At 40.5% G+C, this 22,470-nt stretch overlaps 1 protein-coding gene across 1 annotated transcript in view; it reads left to right on the forward strand.

Annotated features, from left to right (window-relative positions):
- Positions 411-22,470, forward strand: part of STT3B (STT3B, catalytic subunit of the oligosaccharyltransferase complex) — a 100,694-nt gene continuing 78,634 nt past the window's right edge. The window contains exon 1 of the mRNA XM_018038213.1: positions 411-1,206. Within this exon, the coding sequence (XP_017893702.1) occupies positions 905-1,206 (302 nt within the window). The 5' untranslated portion in view covers positions 411-904. The remainder of the gene's footprint in view (positions 1,207-22,470) is intronic.

Genomic DNA, 22,470 nt, shown 5'->3' on the forward strand with positions numbered 1-22,470 from the left:
GCCCAGTCACGTGTTGGGCGCTCAGCGCAAAGCGGGTTAAAAGTGACGACCGCGGAGAGCCCGTGAGCGCCTCGCCGGTCCGCGCGGCGCTCCTCGAGTCCCCTAAGCCGGTTCTAAGGGAGGCCGTCCGGCTCTCCTCTATCACTTCCCGCCCTCTCGGCCCGGCTCAGCTCCACGCAACGCCTAGCACACTTCCTCTCCGCTTACACAGGCGCGTGAAACCGCCTCTTTCAACTGACAATGAAGCCGTAGCCGCGCAGCACGGCCGCTGCGGGCCAACGGGCGCGAGGCCGGGAGGGGGAGGGGGAGGGGAGAGGAGAACGGTTGGGCCAAGCCCCGCCCCAGCTCGCACTCCTATTGGCCGGCACTAGGGCTCTGGGCCCGCCCCCTTACGGACCTGTCGCATTGTGACAGGCGGAGGGGCCAGTTCCTGTTGGGTCGGGGGCGGAGTCAGGGGTAGCCTGAGCTCCGCCCGGACGCCTGGGGGCTCCTCCTCCTGTTCCTCACGGCGCGGCGGGCGGCGGTTGTGAGGGGAATGTCACTGCCGCTCCGAGAGGTGGTGCCGCCTCCGACTGCTCCTGCTCTTTCTCTGGCGCCCTCGTCCCGTCAGCTTTCGCCGTTGCCGCAGCTGCACTGAGGAGACGGATGGCTAGAGGGGCGCAAGGGCCATCCGAGTTGAGAGAGCGGCGGTCGCGACCACTGCTGAGGCGGAGACTCCCCGCCGCCGCCTCCACCCCCAGTTTTCTGGCCTCGCGGCGCTGAGGGCGGGCGCGCGCCGCGCTCTTCCCTCCTCCCTCTCCTCATTCTTCCTCCTCCTCCTCCTCCTCCTCTGGGTCCCCGCCCAGCACCCCTCGCACCAGGCGGCGGCGGCGGCGCGGAGCGAGACCCGCCGCCGGGGCACAACATGGCGGAGCCCTCGGCCCCGGAGAGCAAGCACAAGTCGTCCCTCAACTCGTCCCCGTGGAGCGGCCTCATGGCCCTGGGGAACAGCCGGCACGGGCCCGGATCCCAGTGTGCGCACAAGGCGGCGGGCGGCGCGGCGCCTAAGCCGGCCCCCGCGGGGCTGTCCGGGGGGCTGTCGCAGCCGGCCGGCTGGCAGTCTCTGCTTTCCTTCACCATCCTCTTCCTGGCCTGGCTCGCCGGCTTCAGCTCGCGCCTCTTCGCGGTCATCCGCTTCGAAAGCATCATCCACGAGTTCGACCCGTGGTGAGTGCCCGCCGCCCCTCCCCCGCCGCCGTTACCCCCCCCACCCCCACCCCCACCGCCCGCTCTGCCCGGACCGGCCGTGGGTCCGGGGAGCTCGGGCGCGCCCCCGTCCGCGGCGAAGTTTCTCCGCGCGGCTCGAGGCGGGGCGTCGGGGCCCGACCGGGACCTTGACCCCGGGCCGGGCGAGCCTGCCGACTCCCGGGAGGGCGAACGTGGCTCTTCGCGGCCGGCTCGGCCCCCGGAGCCCTACCCGCCTCGCGGGCTGCCGGACGGCGGACTCCCCGCCTCCCCACTGCCCGGGGCTCTCGGCTTCTCGGGCGCCTTTCCGGCTGGCTGGGGTGGGATCGCCCAGGGGGGGTGCCCCGTTGCAGTTGGAGGTGAGTCCCAATGTGCCGGAGCCTCATCTGCTCAGACTCGCAGTTGCACGCTTTTACGTTCTCTCTGGGCTCTCAGATGGGAAGGGAAAAAGCGAGCGAGCGAGGTGTTGGAGCAAAGGAAATAATATCCCTGAAAGTGATCTGAAAGCTAGGGACGCTAATTTATTTAACGTGAGATGTTGTCAAGAGTGGCTTTTTTTTCACGGCCCTTAAGTGCATTCCGCACCTCACCGGTCCACAATTACCTTGGCTCATGACTTAGCCAAACTGTCACCCTCTATGTTATGCACAATATCCAAAAGCGTTACATTAGTTCCTTTATTGCTCTCTGTAGGAAGGTTTGTGGATTAGAGAACAAACAGTAGCATAGTGGAGGGGAGCCTTGGATTTTAATACTGAATTTGCACATGGCATCAGGGACTGACTTCAGGTTTTAGGAAATTACCCCATTAAGAGCACTGGCTAATTTATCTAATTTAATTCATTGGTCTGTGATAGGAAGAGTGCTTGAATATTTTTTGCAACTTGCCCAGCCTAGGTTAAGTTTCTTGTGGGTTTTATTTTAGTCTGAATCTATGCCTTTTAACTAACTTAATTCATCTTGACCCATCACCGTTGAGTTAATCTTACTTCCTTATAATCAGACCCGACTAAACTGGTATTTATCGCTGGGATTAAAGAGAGAGAAAATCTTCTTGAGAGTTACTAAATATATGACTAATAAATATTTGGGGGAGTGATGTTAAAACACCAATTGAAGTTCTGTCACAGATAGAAAAATCGGTAGTGCATCGTCTGTTGAACACCAGAGGGGTCCACTCCTGGAGAATTCAATTTACATAGACAATTAACAGCTGTGACATGCTTCCATGAAACGTTTTCAAAAGCATTTTAGAGGTGTGGTTTTTTTTCTTTTTAAAAATAACTTTTGTGTTACTTGGAATCAGAAGAAAATAAATTCCTGTGAAGCCTTATGAACCAGAGTATTCTTAGTCCTAGCTTTTAAACACATAAGCAAGAGAGATAAAAATGAAATTGGAACCAGAAAATGAAAACTGCTAATATGTTGCTGAACAATGTGAAAAGAGAAAGTTCTGTTTTTTCAGATTACAAGAGCAGAAGTGCATGGTTGACCAAACGTTTCGGGTGACAAAATTTGTGAATTCTGTTTCTGGAGAGTATAAGTTTTAAAAGCACAATTTTTAATAGTAACATTGAGGCTTAAATTAAAGATTGCAGAGAAATTAACAGCTGCATTGGTATTTTTCCTTATTTTGAAGGAAGGTTAGACCTGTGCATCAAGCCAGCCAAAGAGTTTCTACTAAAATTGAATATTATAGTCATGAAAAGTCTTACTGGATTGCTTCACAGATAAGTTTTTTTTTAGTATGGCAAAAAATTAAAAGTTGATTTCTTCTCTAGTTTTGAAAATATACTCCAAGGGTTTTTGGAGAACAAAATCCTTTTTTGCTCACACGAAAATGTGTTTTGTGCCCCTTTTTCTATGTATAAGACACATTTTAGAAGCATCCTTGAGTGGAATATATAACGTTTGACTTTGATTCATATACTCTAAAGGTATATAAACCTCAGAAATCTTAAAGATCTATTTGATGTAGCTGTTAAGCTTACTGATAGTTTTAATATTTATGTTTTGTTATATTCTAGGTTAAACATTTATGTTCATAATGTTAGATAATTCTGACTAGTAGTAAATAGCTTTCTATAATAAAGGAATTTTCCCTATCTTTTATTGTGAATGGAGATTTGCCAGTATAAATCTTAAATAGAATTCAGATGACTTAGAATTTTCAGTCAAAAAAAAAAAAATTTCCTTTTTTGCTCTTTTATGTTTTTCCTGTCATGTCTTTCAAAGAATTTGGGTATCTTATTTTTAAAACCCATTCTTACTGAGAAATTTAAATTTTAAAAGTAGTTTTTCTTTAAAGCTACTAATATTACCAGCACTTTGATTCTACAAACACTCAAATATTATACTGTCTCTGGAGTCTCTCAGATTACTGTTTTAACATGTAGTAATGACATGAACCTTTAATAATATTTGAATGTTCCTCTCAGGTTCTGAACCCACAAACCAGTTTTTCTCTGACCTTCCCTGATCCTTTTTTTTTTTTCTTTTTTTTCATGTTTCTGTACACTGGCTTCACTTCTGAGGTCTTTTTAGTGAAAGTTTACTTCCTCTGTTTGATTGTAAGTTATTTCTATAAATTTTAATAGTAGTACTTATATTGTGTAAGACTCTAGTTAGCTGCCAAAGGTGACTCATTGTCACAAAGTTATACTTGTTTTTTAAAAACTTTGTCATTTAAGTTATTTTATAAAGCTTACCAGTTGTTAGAAGGTGTGGTATGTGATGTTCATTAATATTTATTGAATTTTAAAGTACACTGCACTTTTTTAGAACTTCACTGCATTTTGGGTAATGATCTGTTCCCCACTTCACTTTAGTAATTTTCCCCCTTATCAGTTGAGTTGATCATACATGAGGACACAGTTTGAGAATTTGTTGTTTGTACTTGGCAAACATTTGGTTGACCAACTTGTTTAACAGCACCTAATTTTATCTTTTTATCTGGCGCAGAATGTAGTTTCTACTTATTTTTGTTGTAGCTGTTAATACTTTTATATTAACCAAGTGCTTTTCCCATAACTATTATCTTGTTAAATTGTGGTAGCTTTTCCCACAAATGCAGTGGAAAAGCTCCCTATAAAAGAGGAGTTGCTCTTCTCCCCTGCCTGCAAGGTTGGAGAAGGGTTCTCCCTGGAGCCCTGGAAGGAGAATTCTCTCAGCCTTGAGTTAACTGCAGTTAACTATAAAAGGGTAGCAGGGCAGAAAGCTGCAGTTTATGGAGTTGAAACTTGGGAGGCAATTTTTCATAGAAACTTTGGTATAAATAGGTTAATTAGTACAAACATGTTTTCAGAGGAGTGATAAACCTTTGGAACGTAGCGTAAGCTGTTTGTAAGTTGGGGACTGCTTCCTGTACTTTGAAGTCTCCATGTTTTTCTTCACTTGACAAATGACAAAAGAGGCTGTTGACCTCAGTTCTGAACATGACAAAATGGGTAACAAAACCAATTTTAGAGCCAGAGTGTCACAAAATCTTAAGTCTCTTTACAGAATCATTAGCAACAGCAATCCAGAGGCCCTTCAGAACAGGTATACTGTCACTGATTTCATTGTAATTTAAAACTTCTCAAGCCTTGAGCCCTGGAGATCTTTCCACTTCTAAGAACACTTAAGGAGGAGGCGCAGGAAGTGTGTGGAGCTCCTGGGTTGAATGAGGGGATTGGACCTGCTCCCACTGGCTGAGTGTGGTGGCTCCTGTAGGTCATAATCACAGGTTTCCTGAGGCGTCTCATAGGTGCTGGGGAAGTTAGGCTCTGTCAACAACCACTCTGGAACTTTTTTTCTGTCTTTATTCGTGTATTGAGGGCCAACTTGAATAAGACTGCACACCCCTTACTACCATAAGCAGTTTGCACAATGTTGGTCTGAGGAACTTTGATTAAGGAATTGCATCTAGGTTCTGACCCAGTTATTATGAATGTGGGCAGACTTACTAGCCTGTCCATGCTTTGTCTTCTCTGATTTTTATGCTTTCAGTAAGTTTTGGGTGCTTTGTGTGGTATGAGAAAGTGTTAAAAGTTGTCTTTATCGTAGTATCTTATTATGAATCAGTGCATACATGCTCTCAGAAATAATGGAATGATGGATATTCTCAAGTGACTGAAATATTTCTTCCCATCATTTTGTTTACTTTGAAAACTTAATGCTGTTAGGGAAAGACAATACTGCAGTTAACCTGTATTATAAAGCACTGTACAGTTCAGCAGCTCGGTATATTGCTTGATTGTCATATTATGAAAATTTTCAAGCATACAGAAAAGTTGAAAGATTTTTACAGTGAGCACTCATACTGCACTTTGTTGTTTAGTTGCTAAGTCGTGTCCGACTCTCTTGTGACCCCATGGACTGTAGCCCGCCAGGCTCCTCTCTGTGGGATTTTCCAGGCAAGAATACTGGAGTGGGTTGCCATTTCCTTCACCAGTTAGTATTTACTTAATTTGCTTTATCATGTCTTTCTATCTGTCCATTACTGCTTTTAAATCCTGCTTGTAGGATACTAATAGTACACTGTAATGTGAAGAATGTTATCTTTGTTCCTCAACTCTGTGATAAAGAGGAGCTCTTATCTCTAGGTAGCATTTATTTTCTATAATACTTGAATATAATGAGCATAAATACAGTTTATATATCATCTTCAAATTGAACTGCAGGTTAGAATCAGATTGTCATTCTGGGTTTTGGTTAGTAACTCACCTGAGTACATTTTAAGTCAGTGCTTTTAGCCCAAGTCTGTTAAACGACTTAAAAGTGAAAAGAAAGTGAAGTCACTCAGTTGTGTCCGACTCTTTGTGACCCCATGGACTGTAGCCTACCAGGCTTCTCCGTCCATTTTCCAGGCGAGAGTACTGGAGCGGGTTGCCATTCCCTTCTCCAAAGTTGAATCCTGTGTCTCAGGAGAAATTCTGAAGGTTTTATTAGATTTAGTTTTTGTGGAACCGCTAAACTCGTTTGAATTATTAGAAGCCTTTTATTGGTGAGCCTGTGCTTGTTATGAGTTTCTTTCTTTCTTTCTTTTTTAGCGTTTTGGCTGTGCTCCATTGCTGTGCACAGACTTTGTCTAGTTGGGCTTCTCATTGTGGTGACTTGCAGACCACAGCCTCTAGGGCGCAAGGGCTCTGTAGTTGTACATGGGCTTAGTTGCTCCTTGGCCCATGGAATCTTCCTGAACCAGAGATTGAACCCCTGTCCCCTGCATTGACTGGTGGCTTCTTAACCACTGGACCACTAAGGAGTCTTCTGATGAGTCTTATTCGTGCTTTTTTTGCCATGTTTTATCCACATGGAATGTGTAATTGAGTATTATGTATGATTCCAAAAGTGGCTTCTCTCAGTCCCTGCAATAAATGGGAAGAAAGGAAAACATTTTCAAACAATGTAGGACCCACAGTTGTAACACATGGGCAAAATTAATAATTCTGAAAGGGAAAAATATATAAATAGTTAACCTGCTATTCCATTTTTACTCCTTTATTTGCTTAATCTTGATTCTGGTGGCTTTTTTTGTTTTTAAACCTTTTGCTCTTTTTCTGAGAGGGTTTCTATGACCTTACTTTATTTTCTTACATAAAAAGATAATTTCCAGGAATTTAGAAATTGATAGAAAGTGTGTGCTTAGTCGCTCAGTTGTGTCCAACTCTTTGCGACCCCATGGACCCTACCAGGCTCCTCTGTCTATGGGGATTCTTCAGTCAGGGATACTGGCGTGGACTGCCATGCCTTCCTCCAGGGAATCTTCGCGACCTAGGGATCAAACCCAGGTCCTCCAGCATTGCAGGTGGATTCTTTACAGTCTGAGCCACCAGGGAAGCCCAAGGATACTGGAGTAGGTAGCCTATCCCTTCTCCAGGGGATCTTCCTGACCCAGGGAGACCCAGCGATTGAACCAGGGTCTCCTGTATAGAGGGTGGGTTTTTCATCAGCTGAGCTACCAGGCAATACTATAAGATTAAAAGAAAAATCTGTTAGGGGAGAGTCAGGCTGGAAGTGGAGAAGGAAATGGCAACCCACTCCAGTATTCTTGCCTGGAGAATCCCAGGGACAGAGGAGCCTGGTGGGCTTATCTGTGGGGTCACACAGAGTCGGACACAACTGATGTAACTTAGCAGTGGCAGCAGCAGCAGGGCTGGAAGAAACAGCAACTACTCAAGGCTCTCATATCTTAGGTAAATGGTTAATTGGCATTTGTAGACTTGCCAGGAAACTGAACTACTGTTTGGAGCCTTATTTTTTTGGAAAAGGACTTTCATAGTTTTAAATGAAAGACATTTAAACAAATATTTTGGAATATAACCTGTATTTAAGTTGGTAAATATCTTTATGTTGTTCAAGTTTGTACTATTTTTAGAAAAGCAAATTTCTAGGAAATTGTGACTGGTATACATGTCATCTGTGACTTTTCTTTCTTTGGAACTTAATACTGCAGGGTAACTTGAATGTATGTTCTAAAAAGTGGTAAATGCTTAGTTTTTACATGGTCTTATAACTTGATTTTAGATCTTAGAATTGAAGAGATAAGGTAACATCTTTTATTTCAGTAGATAAAAAATATTTCAATGCAATATTACTCTCAAAAACTGAATAATACAGGTCTGCCTGTTCTCCAAAATCTGTCCTTTTTATTATATCTTTTGCCTCCAAGGCAGGATTAAATGACAGCGTCCTCCATTTAATTTATGTTTTTTAATCAGCCGCCCTGATTTAAGTCTTAACACGCTGGCCTATCAAAATGCCTGGGCACACACAGTTCCTGTTCTGACTAACTACACACTCACTAGTTGGATGATGGCTAATTACTTCTTTGTTTTGATGTAGGGAAGAGAGAAGAGTCGATGGTGGCTTAAAGTTGTTATACCCGAATGACTAGGCAATTTTCAGAGAGGGGCTTTTAAGGGAATAGCTGAATGAGAGGGGAAAATGATTGAATCCAACTCAATGTTTTCATTTAGATTTGTCTATAAAAAGTTGAGAGAAATGAAGTTGGAAGTATTAAGCCATTCCAGTTAAGGAAATTATGGTTGTTACTGTTCAGTGGCTAAGTAGTGTCTGACTCTTTGCTCTTGGAATTCTATGGTCTACAGGACTTGTTAGAGAGTTAATGTTGGTCAGCTTGTCTTGTTTTCAGGACAAAGAATCAGCTTGTTTCCTGACTGCCAGAGGACTGGAGTACTCTTTCTAAGGTAGTATAGTTGTGGGTTGGCCAAATTCTTTTGTATTTTCTTTGCATCTGTGTTTGCATTAGAAGTTTTTTGAGAAGTTGTTTGGAGATTATTACTTCAAAAGATGAGGGGAAGTTAGTGTCTGCTGCTGCTGCTGCTGCTAAGTCGCTTCAGTCATGTCCGACTCTGTGCGACCCCGTAGATAGCAGCCCACCAGGCTGCCCCGTCCCTGGGATTCTCCAGGCCAGAACACTGGAGTGGGTTGCCATTTCCTTCTCCAATGCATGAAAGTGTCTACCTTGACTTAAATCTGTCTGGGAGATGTTCGCAGTTCAAGTTTAGCTATGGAAATGGCTTTTAGGTGAAGTTTGACTCTTTAGAACTAGTGATTTTCAAAACTCCATCAGTTATCTGTAATTTCTATAAGTTACTAGTTTCCATAGTTCAACTTATCAAGCTTCTATTTTTGATTTTTTTTCTTTATTCTTATCTCAAGGGAAATATTACCACAGAAAAACATAAAGAAATTCTATGTTTCTGTTAGTAAAGTACTAGCGATTTGCTGATAACCAAGTTGGTAAGGTTTCTTTTGGAATTTCCTTTTAATTTCTTTTTCATGCCTTGCAGGTTTATTAGCTATTCTCAAGTAGTTAAAGATTTTTCTTCATACTATGGATTTTCTTTTCTTTAGTGATATCTTGCAGTCTCTGCAACCTACAGATGACTTGGACTGAATTGGGTTTTTAAATTTAAATTATTGGATTCTGTTTTTTTAGATAGATGGATAGATAATATTACAGCATATACTTTTTCATACTATTTTAAAAATTAAAATTAGTAATTCATAATTAATTTCTAAAATGCCAGTATATGCATACCTTAAATGTGCTGCTGGCCAAAACCTGGAAACTTACTTGTGACTATCATGCCTTTTTAATTCTTTTAATTGAAGTAAAATGGACTTATAACATTAGTTTCAGATCTACAACATATGATTTAATATTTGTATACATTTTGAAATAATCACCAGGGGAACTCTACCTAACATCTATCAATCACCTTATATAGTTACCCTCCCCACTTTTTTACTGTGATGAGAACTTTATAGATCTACTCTCTTAGCAATTCATGCTTATTCTTTTTTTCTTTTTTTTTAAATTTTATTTTTATTTTTTTTATTTCTTTATTAAAATCTTTAATTCTTACATGCGTTCCCAAACATGAACCCCCCTCCCACCTCCCCATGCTTATTCTTAAAACACCAGTAACTCCTGTTAAGTAGAATGCAACCTGTTTAAGTAGTTTTTATTATTAAACTAGTTTTCGGACCGTCTTACCTGTGCAATTCATAGAAAAAATAATGGAGTACAGAATTACTGGAAGGTGGCATTCTTTTAGTTTTTGAGATATTCTGAAAATGTCTTAAATATTTACATAAAAGAATCATATTCTGTCAGTGAGAAGATATTCAGCTTCAGTCTGTTAAAAATTTTTCCCTTACAGTGAAACACATTCTGAAAAGTATATAAACCTAATGTGCAGTGTAATGACTGATTATAAAATAAACACCAATGTGACCATCACCTCCATCATCAAAAGAATTGCCACCAGCGGATGTCCCCTGGGTGGTCCACTCCTCAGACAGAGCTTGTAATGCAAGGGGCACGGGTTTGATCCCTGCTCAGGAAACTAGATCCCATGTGCTACAACTAAGGCCCAGTGCAGTCAAATAAATAAGTATTTTTTTAGGAAAAAAAAATTGCTGCCACCTCAGAATTCTTGTGGAGAAGGCAATGGGAACCCACTCCAGTACTCTTGCTGGGGAAATCCCATGGACGGAGGAGCCTGGTGGGCTACAGTCCATGGGGTCGTGAAGAGTTGGACACACGACTGAGCGACTTCACTTTCACTTTTCATTTTCATGCACTGGAGAAGAAAATGGCAACCCACTCCACTATTCTTGCCTGGAGAATCCCAGGGACAGGAGCCTGGTGGGCTGCCTTCTGTGGGGTCGCACAGAGTCGGACACGACTGACATGACTTGGCAGTAGCAGAATTCTTGTTGTGTGCTTTCTCAGTCCGTCCCCCTCCCCACGACACACGTGGTAGTAATTACATTCTGCTTTTTCTCCTAGGTGGTATAATTCTGAGTGCATTCCTAAATAATACAGTTTTGCTTATCTTAGAACTTTAGAAAAATGAACTTGTGGCTTTTGTGTCTTGCTTTTTTGTTGTTGTTCATCACTGTAAGATTAATCTTCAGTGCTTGAAGAGTGTTGAGAGTATGTCAGAAATAAGGTTTGACAATAATTTGATTCACCATACTTTTCAACCACCTGAGGAGGTTGCCTGCTCTTTTGCATCAGAAGTATCTGTAAGACAAGTTTTTTTAAAGGTATGGAGAGATTTAATCTTTTCAGACAGTAAGACTACGAGAGGTTGGGGAGGAGACATCACTTTCAGGAGACAAATGATAATCAGATAAATGCAAAATTATTGGCTTTTTAAACTGTAGCTTTTGCCAAGTGTTGTTCTTTTTAAAGTATATACACTAAAATTTACATAAAAAGTTGCTGTAGTTCTTGAAAGAGAATGTTGAAAGGGAATCTGAACTATAGGAATTTAGGAAAACCCTAAGACTGAACTGTTTAATGCATTAATATTTTTGTAGAGGATTGTTGACTCCAGGTTGGTTGTGATTTTGTGGAGATATTCTGGCTCTTGAATAGCTTTCTTTTCTCTGAGTGTTGCTCTCTTGTTGCTTTCTTCCAGCCTTCCATGGGCACCACTTTTATTCTTTTCCCATATTGTTACCCACCTGGGTTCTTCGGGCTTCCCTTGTGGCTCAGCTCGTAAAGAATCTGCAACGAGGGAGACCCACGTTCAGTCCCTGGGTTGGGAAGATCGCCTGGAGAAGGGAAAGGCTACCCACTCCAGTATTCTGGCCTGGAGAATTCCATGGACTGTATAGTCCATGAGGCCACAAAGAGTCGGACACAACTGATCGACTTTCACTCTGGGTTCTTCAGTCAATAGAAATTGATAAGAGGCCTCTTTAATCAATATATATTGATAAAAGGACTCCTGCAGCAGGAGGGAACAGAAATAAGTAACGGGGTCCCTTGCTTGCACCTTGCAGAGAGGTGAGCTGGTCCCTTAGGGATGATGGTAGGATTGGAGGGTCGGGTCAGGTAGTCTTTCTACCCCGTTGATGCTGTGTGCAGGGATAATGTGCAACTTGCTTTTGGTCCTGGCACCTCAGAAGTAGCAGTTTTTTGGCCTTTTTGCATAATTTGCCCCAACCTGCACATGCACAGAGTTATTTTTAGTCCCTTATAGTTTCTTTGTATTCTGTTGCTCAGGGAGATGTTTGTCCATGTACAAGTGCAGTAGGAAATGGTCCCAGGTCCCAGCCAGTTTCAGTATCTTTTTTTCTTTATTGATTTAGTAGTTATCTTGGTCTTCAAGAAAAATGTGAGAGGGGTGATGGTAGAATCCTTTCAAAAGCTTCTTGAGGGGATAAAAAATTTTTTTCAGAGAAAGGTAAAGAAGAGGTCATTGATTTTTATGTAGGAACTTAGTATTTATTGGGGTGTGAGAATTTGTCATGTATTAGGAAGTGATTTAAAGATACTATTGGAGACGTTATTCCAGATTATGAGCTGCTAATTAGCAGTTCTTAAGTGAAACACACATATGAATGCTTCTAATGCATTTCTGTTTATTGGTCAGAATGATTTTGATCAAATTTAGTGGTATTTTTCTGCTGTGCATTAGTATGGAACCCCGGAGAAGGCAATGGCACCCCACTCCAGTACTCTTTCCTGGAAGATCCCATGGATGGAGGAGCCTGGTAGGCTGCAGTCCACGGGGTTGCTAAGAGTCGGCACGACTGAGCGACTTCACTTTCACTTTTCACTTTCATGCATTGGAGAAGGAAATGGCAACCCACTCCAGTGTTCTTGCCTGGAGAATCCCAGGGACGGGGGAGCCTGGTGGGCTGCCATCTATGGGGTCACACAGAGTCAGACACGACTGAAGCGACTTAGCAGCAGCAGCAGTATGGAACCCATGCTACTTGAATGGATAACAGTTGGTTCCTTTTGTAAACAAAAAAGAATATATAGTTATTAACAGTTGAAGATTATTAATCTTGGACGTTCTTTCTTCAGACTTCAAATTGAGCTAACCAGTATTCATAAGGAAGATGTATTTATTATCCTTTTTTCTCCAAATCCCATGTAATGCATGCCAGAGAGAAACTTTGAATTAGGCTCTATTTGTATAATGGTCCAACTTAATGATTTAAGCTATTTTAACACCTTCAGTGTTTCTCGTGTGAATTCTTCAGGGAAGTAGGGCTGTTTTTCTAAAGAAAATGTATTAACTATTAGGAAATGCCCAGCATACTTCTTTCAGAAATAACAATCCAATATAGTTTATCTGTTTTATGTGAGAGATTTAGGTACAAGTTTTCTTAATCCCACTTTAAAGCAGACTTCAGTTAAATTTTGTTTATGACTGTTCATTTAACCAAATAGGTCAGAGCCATTTTGAAGATTTATAGTTTTTATAATTTATTGTTATTACTATACAAAGACAAAGGAAGATCCTTAAGAACATCATCTTCCTAGAATATCTACATTATATTGGGAGCGTAGTGAATGATCAATGATGATAACCACATTTTATGTTTTGGTCATGACAGTGATGGAACAAGAAGTGCTTATTGTGTAATACTTTGATAAAGTTTGGCTTTGACCGTGCTGTCAGGAAAATCATGTGTAGTTGGGATAAAGTGATAATAAGTCATATTTGGTCTAAATCCTCTTCTGTGTGTACTCAGTCATGTCTGATTCTTTGTGACCCCATGGGCTATAGCCTGCCATGCTCCTCTGCCTGTGGAATTTTCCAGGCAAGAATACTGAAGGGGGTTGCCATTTCCTCCTGCAAGGGATCTTCCCGACCCAGGGATTGAACCTTGTCTCCTGTGTCTCCTACGTTGGCAACCGGATTCTTCACTGTGCCACCTCGGAAACCTTAAATCCCCTTGCAGTTTCCTGAAATGTTGAGAGCTTTGAATGTGTCATTTATGTGTTAATGAGTGAAGTTGGGAAGCCCCTGGCTCACCTGAGGATGGGAGATGGTTGCCAGTGGGTCTTTTAATTCCACCCCCTGACCTCCAGGGAAGGGAGAGGAGCTGGAGTGATCTAATCACTGGAGAATCACCAGTGGCCAGTAATTGAATCAGTCGTTCCTATGTAACAGTCTCCATAAAAACCAAAGTAGCGGGAGTTTGGAGAACTTCTAGAACCTTGTGGAGATGGAGCGATGGGTTCGGAGAGAGCGTGGAAGCTCCGTGCCCCATCCGGCACACCAGCTCATCATCTGGCTGTTCCTGACTTCTCTCCTTTTATATTAAACCAGTGATCTACTTAATGAGATACTTGAGTTCTGTGAGCTAGTTCAAGGGGTCATGGTTGGTTAGAAGCACAGGTGAACGGGGACTTGTGATTGGCATCTGAAGTTGATGAGGTGCTCAGTTTTGCAGGTGTGAGCCCTTCACCTGTGGGATCTGATGCTGTCTCCAGGTAGATAATGTCAGTTGAGTTGTAGGACACGCAGCTGGTGTTGGAAAATTTCTTGGTGGTGTGGGAAAACGCCCCCATTCCCTGCCCCCGTCACACACTGGAAAGCTGTGGTGAACTGCTTATAGTGAACATCAAGATCTTACTCTCAATAAAGATGTCATTTTAATGTTAAGAAAGAAAGAGTTGAAGAAAGTAGATGATAATGTTTGTAGAAGTAATCTACCTGAGCATCAGGAATTGCCATCAGCGATTGAGAGATGGCTAGTTTGGATGGATGGATACCTTAGGAATAATTTTAAGGGAGGGAGATTTTAGTTACATGAGTAAATATTTCTTCCAAATACCAGCAACTCTTAAGTAAAAGTTTTGTCTCACGTTTTCCTAGTTAAGGAACATTGAATAAGAAAAGACAGGTAAGTTAATATCTAAAAATCATGAATGATAAAGTTTCAGTGCTGTTCTTTTGAGATGATAAATGAGGAAAGATATCAGCTATAGAAGTAAAATTCACAAGCTGGCATTTTGTTTGAACTTGAGAAATAATATCTTGATGTGGAAGAATAGGAATGATCATTATATACACAGGTACTAGTTAGAATATACTAAATTCATAAAAATAGGTTTGGATGTGGTTAGATTAATTAATGATCCCTTTGGTTTCTCTCTTCGTGACTTAGCTTTATGGTAACAGGTAATTAATATGGAAATTAAGCAACACTTTAGGAAGCATTCCAGATCTGTTTGATCGAAATTTTTAAGCTTTACTGTTAAAGGATACTAAATAAAAATACTCGTTAGGGATGAAATAAGTTGTTTGTCTCCTTTAAAGTGTCCACAGTGGAAATAGTTTTGTCTATGTCTAATCACTGGGAGAATCATTGAATATTGTAGATTTTAAGAGTAAAGTAAACCAAGATATAAACTCTTTATCTTCTTTTACTGTGTATTGGACTCTAACAAAATGATTGATCTGCTCTTTAATTATACTGTTATTCATGTAATAATAACAACATTCTTGTGAGTCCTAAACCTGATGTGCGGTAGTGACATTTTTGCTTAAAGCTGATTTTTTTTTAACCTTCATACCTCAGGGTGCCTTTAAAAAAAATCTATTATAGTGAGTAAAGTTTGTTGAATATATTGACAATTAAGACATTGAATATGTTCTTAAATTAAAAAATTTAATGAATTTGCTTCATGGAAGTTTAATTTTAGTCCTAATAATATTTTTATTCTAGTTAGCTAAAAAAGAGTTTTGTTTTAATATACTAAGCAGCTTTCTGGCATTTGAAGGAACAGGATAATGAAACAATGTGCAGCAGATGAACTGTAATCTTAAAACTGTCAAGTCCGGTCATTTGTTCAAAACAGAAGAATGAGCTTGAGGAGTGACTAAAATCTTATTAAATATAAGAGTTTTTTGTTTTTTTTTTTTTGAAGATGGTTAAAAATGAGTTAGTCACTTCCTTAGAAAGGGAGATCTTTTCTCCTGTTTAAGATACTTATTTTGGTTGTTTAAATAATTTGCTGCATTTAAATGAAGTGTCTGATATAAACAAAGCAACAAAGATTTTCTTTCTGAAATAAGGATCGTTTTGGACTTTTAATTAGTGTTTGTGTAATTAGTGTTGGAGGTCATAATTGTTGGTTGTGAATTGCCTTATAATGTTCTAAATAAAATTTTTATAAGTCAAACTATATTGAGAATGCAACTTGCGTATAAAAGAATGTATAAACCCATATATATAGTTAGGAACATGATAAACACCTGTGAAACTCCTACACGGCTAGAGAACTGGAACGTTACCAGCTTCACATTATCTGCGTTCCTTCCCAAGCCTATCCTCATTGTTTGCCTTTTCACCCTAGGAAACCAGTTTAACATTTCCTTTGAAATACTGAGGGAAAAAAGCTCATGTATATGTTTCTAGACAGTATATTGCTAATTTTGCTTAGTTTGGAGCTTTAAAAAATATATCCTTTATAAAGGGTCTCTGTCTTGGATTTATATATATATATATTTTTAGGTGAACATTTGGGTTTACTCATTTTTTATGAGTAATGCTACTATGAACATTAAAAACTATAATTTCTGATGCATATGTGTACATGTTTGCTAGAGTGTATACCTGGGAATTTTGTCATGTGTTTTGATTGTTGGTAAAAACAAACCACTACTATAAACTGAGTGACAAAACAGCGTTTCATTATTTTGCAATCTGTGTCTTGAGTGGGAGGTTCTTTTGCTTCATGGTATCAGCTGTGGTGCTGGGATGATTATAGTCAACAGGCTGCAGTCTGCAGGGGCTAGAATGGCTGCAATGTGGACGGCTGAGAGTCATCTGGATTCTTGTTTGGGAGCTCAGCCAGGGTCTTTTTTTCTTTTTTTGGCTCCTTCACGTGGGCTGACTTCCCTGGTGGCTCAGACGGTTAAGCGTCTGTCTATAATGTGGGAGACCCAGGTTCGATCCCTGGTCGGGAAGATCCCCTAGAGAAGGAAATGGCAATCCACTCCAGTACTATTGCCTGGAAAATCCCATGGACAGAGGAGCCTAGTAGGCTACAGTCCATGGGGTCGCAAAGAGTCAGACACAACTGAGCAACTTCACTTCACTTTCACTCATGTGGGCTACAAGGACTGCCTCACAGCATGGTGGCTGGGTTCTGAGAAAGAGCCTCCGGAGAGAGAGGAAGTTGCCAGGCTAGTCTTGGAGTTAAGGGAGAAGATGCATATACCGATAGGGACAGAATTGTTTTAGGCATCTTTGGAGACTGACTGCCACAGTGTGTCACTTTTATCTCCTCTGTGAAATAACTGTTAAGTTTTTGGTCAGTTTTTTAAGCTGGGTTTTGTATTTTGTTGTGTGTGGAGGGGGTGTGGTGGTGCTGATACTAAGTCTAGGTTAAATTTGTTGCAAATTTTACTGCATATTTTGGCATATTGATCCTTAAAAGCAGTCCTGTGAGACAGATATTTTATTACATTCATTTTACAGGTAAAATCAGTGCTGCTTAGTATGTTAAAGTAGGTCTTAAGTCAGCCAGCCTCGGGATATTTCTGGTATAAACAATAGCATATGTAAACATGAACAATTACGAAATGACATGCTTCCATCAATCTGCCTGCCACCACCCCGCACCAGAAGACTGAAGCTTGGAAAAGTTTACAAGTTTCTCTTCATTCATTTATGGTCAGTTTCAGTGTTTAGGGTGAAGTGTGGCTTTCGTTAGTAAGCTGAGGCTTGGTGATGCCAGAGTGACAGCTGGAACCAGTACCTTCAGGTCCAAGTTCTCTATAGTCTTCCTGCCTTCCCCCCATCCTCACTTTTTTTCCTCTAAATTCTTCAGTTGGATCATCCGCAGGATCTGCTAGTACATTTCAGACACTTGTGTTTTTGATAGCCGAACTAGTTCTCCTCTCAGCCTCTCACTTTGAGGATTTGCTGAAGTTCTCAGAACACAGTGGAAAGGAATTGGCTGATATTGGAGATTTCCTTGACTAACCTTGCTTACAAACTGTATATTGGAAATTAAGATGCATAAGTGTTGTGGTCAGAATTCTAGTAAGCCTAGAGATTCACAACTGATATTCAAGTATCCGCCATATGTATGTACTTTAAAAAGAACACTGTAGGCTTGCATCAAGCTCAGCTGAGTTGTTTTAAAACTGAAAATGGCACGGAGCAAGACTTTAAAATGAAGCAGCTTTCTCTCATGCCTGAGCAAATTCAGAGTATATAGAAATAAGTGTGTGGACATTTCCCAACCCTCAAATTTAGGAAAATCGTTCTTTGTGTAAGTATAGTTTCTGATCATTACAATTCTATTAATATATGTTAAATTCAGACACCTCAGTACAATTCTCCAGTGTAAAAGCAATGCTTCAGGCAGCATGACTGACTTTCATGTCATTTCAGGATTTCTTGGGTCCAAGATTCAAAGGCAGAAACAAAAGTGATAATAGTAATTGTACTTACTGGAGGAGTTTTTGACGAATAGTGGAATTCAGAATTTGGGCTTTGACTTAAGAATGTTTTTCCCAGTGATAACAGCCATTGCAGGACTGAGCCTCTCATTCATTTTTATTTTTCCCAGCCCCATATTCTTCCATTTCCAGTGTCCTGCATATGAAGATTAGTTACCCTTCCTCAGGAAGTAAGCTGAGATAGAACGTATTTGCTATACTGTTTGCATGATAAAGTATAGCTGTCAGGTCATGTGGCAAAAAGCTTAACACTAGATAGCCCAGGTGAGTATAGAACAATGCTATTTTTTTTAAAGGAAAAAATTAAGTTCATTTAAAAATTCAGTAAATGCACTTAACATTTGTAATTCTTAGAATAAACACTTTTAAAATAGAGTATACCAAAAATATGCTATTCTCTTGAGTCTCTGACGCGTTTAATACATGTTATTAGTTTATAGAAATTAACAAAATTACCTTTGCTATGTGAAGGACACCAAAGTTTTCTTATAAATCACTGTTTCCTGTCATCTTTTCCTCGAGCCTGAAATGTGGGTCAAAAGGGAGGAGAAAATGGAATCACTCTCCTTTTACTCTTTCAATACTCTTTGAGTATATTTGCTGATACTTTGAAAATGGGGTGATTAAAACTAGGTAAACTGGATCACTTTCCCCCCACCCCTGGAATGTAGAATGAACTTCATACCTGGAAGAGAACATGGCAATTATTTGTTAGCATGCACACATGCTTAGTCGTGTCTGACTCTTTGCGACCCTGTGGACTGTAGCCCACCAGGCTCCTCTGTACGTGGGATTCTCCAGGCAAGAATACTGGCGGGGGTTGCCATTTCCTCCTCCAGGGGATCTTCCCTTCCCAGGGATCGAACCCAAGTCTCCTGCATTGGCAGTCGGGTTCTTTAACACTGAGCCACTTGGGAAGGTCATTATTTGTTAGAGTGCTTACCAAAATGTTGTGCAGAACACGTATCACAGGAATTATAGTTCAAAACTAAAAAATAACCTATTATAATTTAAATTTGGAAAAACCTGAATACCCTGTGCTCTTTATTACAGTACACATAAACATGTTAAAGGCTGAGACATTTTTGACCGTAGTATTGATTTTATTTAGTATTGGTGTCTACATATTAGAGAATCTCTGTAGCTTTTTTTTTTTTTTTTCCCTAATTTTCTGTACAATGCAGTTTGGGAAAGACTGATATGGGTGCTTTATTTAATAGATGAGGAATCTGAGGCCTGATGATACTAAGTAACTTCATAGAGCTACAGCTAGGACTGACAGCCTTGCAAGTTTGAAATCTTTCCATCTTTTTTTTTTAGTTTGAATTACTGCATTGTGAACATCAAGTGTATCTACCTTATAATGGGAGCATGTATATTTTTTCATAATGAAACAGGTATCTGCTCGCTTATACCATCACCCCATTCGTCTTGGTGACAAAGTTGGGTGTTTTGACACTCTTCAGTACTTGGTAGTTTGTCAGATTTTAACATTGCACTCTGGCTTATGAATATGAGGGCCTATATACATTGCTGTTTAAGTGGCTGTTTCAGTTTCTCTCTCGGTATTGCTTTCCCCCTGAATGTTGTTCACTTTGCTTTTGAATTACCCACTTTGGTTCTTTAATCAGCAAATTGTGGATCAGGGGATATTAATACCGTACATGTGCATGCGTGCTTAATTGCTCAGTCTTGTCCAACTCTCTGCAACCCCATTGACTGTAGTCCGTCAGGCTCCTTTGTTCATGGGATTCTCCAGGCAGGAATATTATTAAAAGGGGTTGCCATTCCCTTCTCCAGAGGATCTTCCCAACCCAGGGATTAAACCTGAGTCTCTTGCATTGCAGGCAGATTCTTTACCATCTAACCACCTTGTTAGTTGGAAATCTTATTTCTGTAGTATATAACATGTCTTGGGTTAAATACATGTATTATAATACATGTTTATATATCAAGTGCTTGTTAGTTGGAAATTAATTAAATTGTATATTACAGTATAGTGCATATAATTATGTAATGGCAGTGTTAGATAAATGGGCTTCCCAGGTGCTAGTGGTAAAGAGTCCGCCTGCCAGTGCAGCAGATGCAAGAGACCTGGATTCAGTCCCTGGGTTGGGAAGATTCCCTGGAGACGGAAATGGCAACCCACTCCAGTATTCTTGCCTGGAAAAATCCCATGGACAGAGGAGCCTGGTGGGCTATACAGTCCATGAGGTTGCATAGAGTTGGACATGACTGAAGTGACTTAGAATGTACAGCATGTTTTTATGTGTAACATTTATTGGAGATCTTGTTGCTTTTATGTATGGATGTGTGCCTGACTAAAATGTGCATGACATAAACATGTGTGTGCTTTGTAGGGAGAAAGAATACATGCAAGTGTGTGTAACTGTCTCTTGTGTATGTTTTTTAAGATTTCAGTCGGCATTGCATTTAACTGAGCACAAAGTATCATGTATACTCTTAATGTATCAAATACACTATTTTATGTATGACCCTTCTGTATGACATTAAGACACTTATTTTGGTAGAAGTTTTTGGTGCTGGCCTATCATCATTTCCTTTTTTCAGTTTTAAGTGTCCTTTATAAAGCAGAACACACTCCTTTTTCAAATGGTTACTTATGAAAATTGATAGCTGTCATTGTCAGGGCAAAAATTGAGAGAGAAGTAATAATATTTTTGCTCTGTGTTTTTGTGAGATCTAATATCTTTTGTCTTTAATGATCCTACCTTTGTGGGATGGCACAGAGAAGCTCTGTGGGACATCCCCAGCTTTTGAACAGTCCGTGTCCCCCCCCTCCCCCCATGTGTTGCTCGGGAGTAGAGAAGCAGACTGTTTGTCCATGTGAAACATACAGCATGCTTTCTGCTTACAGAAGATCTTGAGGCAAAATGACCCACACACATCATGTGCAATAACCAGGGAGGTTATTGAGGGTAGTCTTAGACCCAGTAGCAATTACTTTTCCTAAAAGAGTTGTCATTGATGGTGTGCTAGCGGTTAGTCTGCATTTGTGGGTCTTTTCAAACTTCAAGGTTGACCTAATAAAACAGGTTAAAAAAAAAAAAGGCTTCTTTATTCTGTACCGTTAGTAATCCTTTGAAATTTTGTTTTGCTGTTGTCACTTAATATTGGTATGGATCTCTATAATTGTGTTAGGCTTTAATATATCTCTACATACAAGTTTCCATAGTTTCCAATCGGCTAAAGTGTTCATATGTATAACATGTTAGGATTAGATTGTTCCTTTTAGTAGTTTTAGTAAATTGAGGATTTTTTTCTTCTCAGCATTTCAGTGTGGCATACTTTTGTTTTTGATACTGCCACTAGATTGCAAGAATTAAAAAAAAAGGTATATTGAAATGCTGATATGAACTGGTAGCCTTAGCTGCTTTGTATTAATATTTTCCCCTGGCCTGGTTGTTTTCTGTTCCCATTAGTGCTGAATTTGGGGGGGGTGGTATATATATATAGTCTTGTTTATATGTAGATCTGGTACCTTGCGTAGTCTCTCCATTCCGAGACAAGGTAAAAGAGAAGAGAGGGAAACAAAAAACATTTAATCCTGGATGTAATCACTGGTGTTCTAACACTTTGGGTTTCACTTTGATTATCTTTGTGAAATTCCATTCCTTTCCTTTATTTTATTGATTCTCTTACGTTTACATTGGTATCTGTAGTTGGTCATTTTTGTTGGTGATAACTAGTTGCCTTCTCATCTACCAGATGAATACATATTAACCCAGCTAATTTTGTAAGATCGTGTGCTATACTTTGTTTTAAAAAAAAAAAAAAAAACCTCTGAGTTATAATTGACTGTGAATCTTTTTACAGAATGAATTATTTTTGAAAGAGCTTGTCTGTTGATAGTCTTTAGAGAATGGAGTGGTGGATAGAGGCTAGGGTGGTGGTATGTAGCTTCCATCTTAACATTATGTGAGATTCTGTCTTACTATTGGACTTACATCAGCAACTCCCCTTGCTGGCATTATCAAGTGCTAAGTGGCCATGTTGGAGAAGTCCATGTGGCAAGGAACTGTGGGCGGCCTCTTGTCAAGAAACCAGGGTCCTCAAGGAAATGAATTCTCCCAGTAATCTAAATGAGCTTGGAAGTAAATTCTTTCTCTAATTGAGTCCCAATGACAGCCCAGCCCTGGTCACACCTTGATCGCAACCTTGTGAGACTGTACAGGGGTGCAATTAAGCTGGGCCTGGATTCCTGACCCACAAAACCATGAGATAATGAATATATGTTGTTCTAAGCCAGTTGAGCTTGTTGTAATTTGTTACACAGATGTAGAAAACGAATACAAGTACCCTTGATAAACCTTTCCCATCTCTGAATGTTATGTATTTGCCAGGTATTTGGATCCAGTGGTGTGAACCCAGACAGATATGATTCTAGTCTAGTCGGGGAGATAGACTTGAAACAATTAAGAATGACAAATGGTGTGAAGGCCATACCACAAGAGCATCTAATAGACTTAATGAAACATGAGTG

This window comes from Capra hircus, chromosome 22 (assembly GCF_001704415.2).
Source record: "Capra hircus breed San Clemente chromosome 22, ASM170441v1, whole genome shotgun sequence".
NCBI classification, from domain to species: domain Eukaryota; kingdom Metazoa; phylum Chordata; class Mammalia; order Artiodactyla; family Bovidae; genus Capra; species Capra hircus.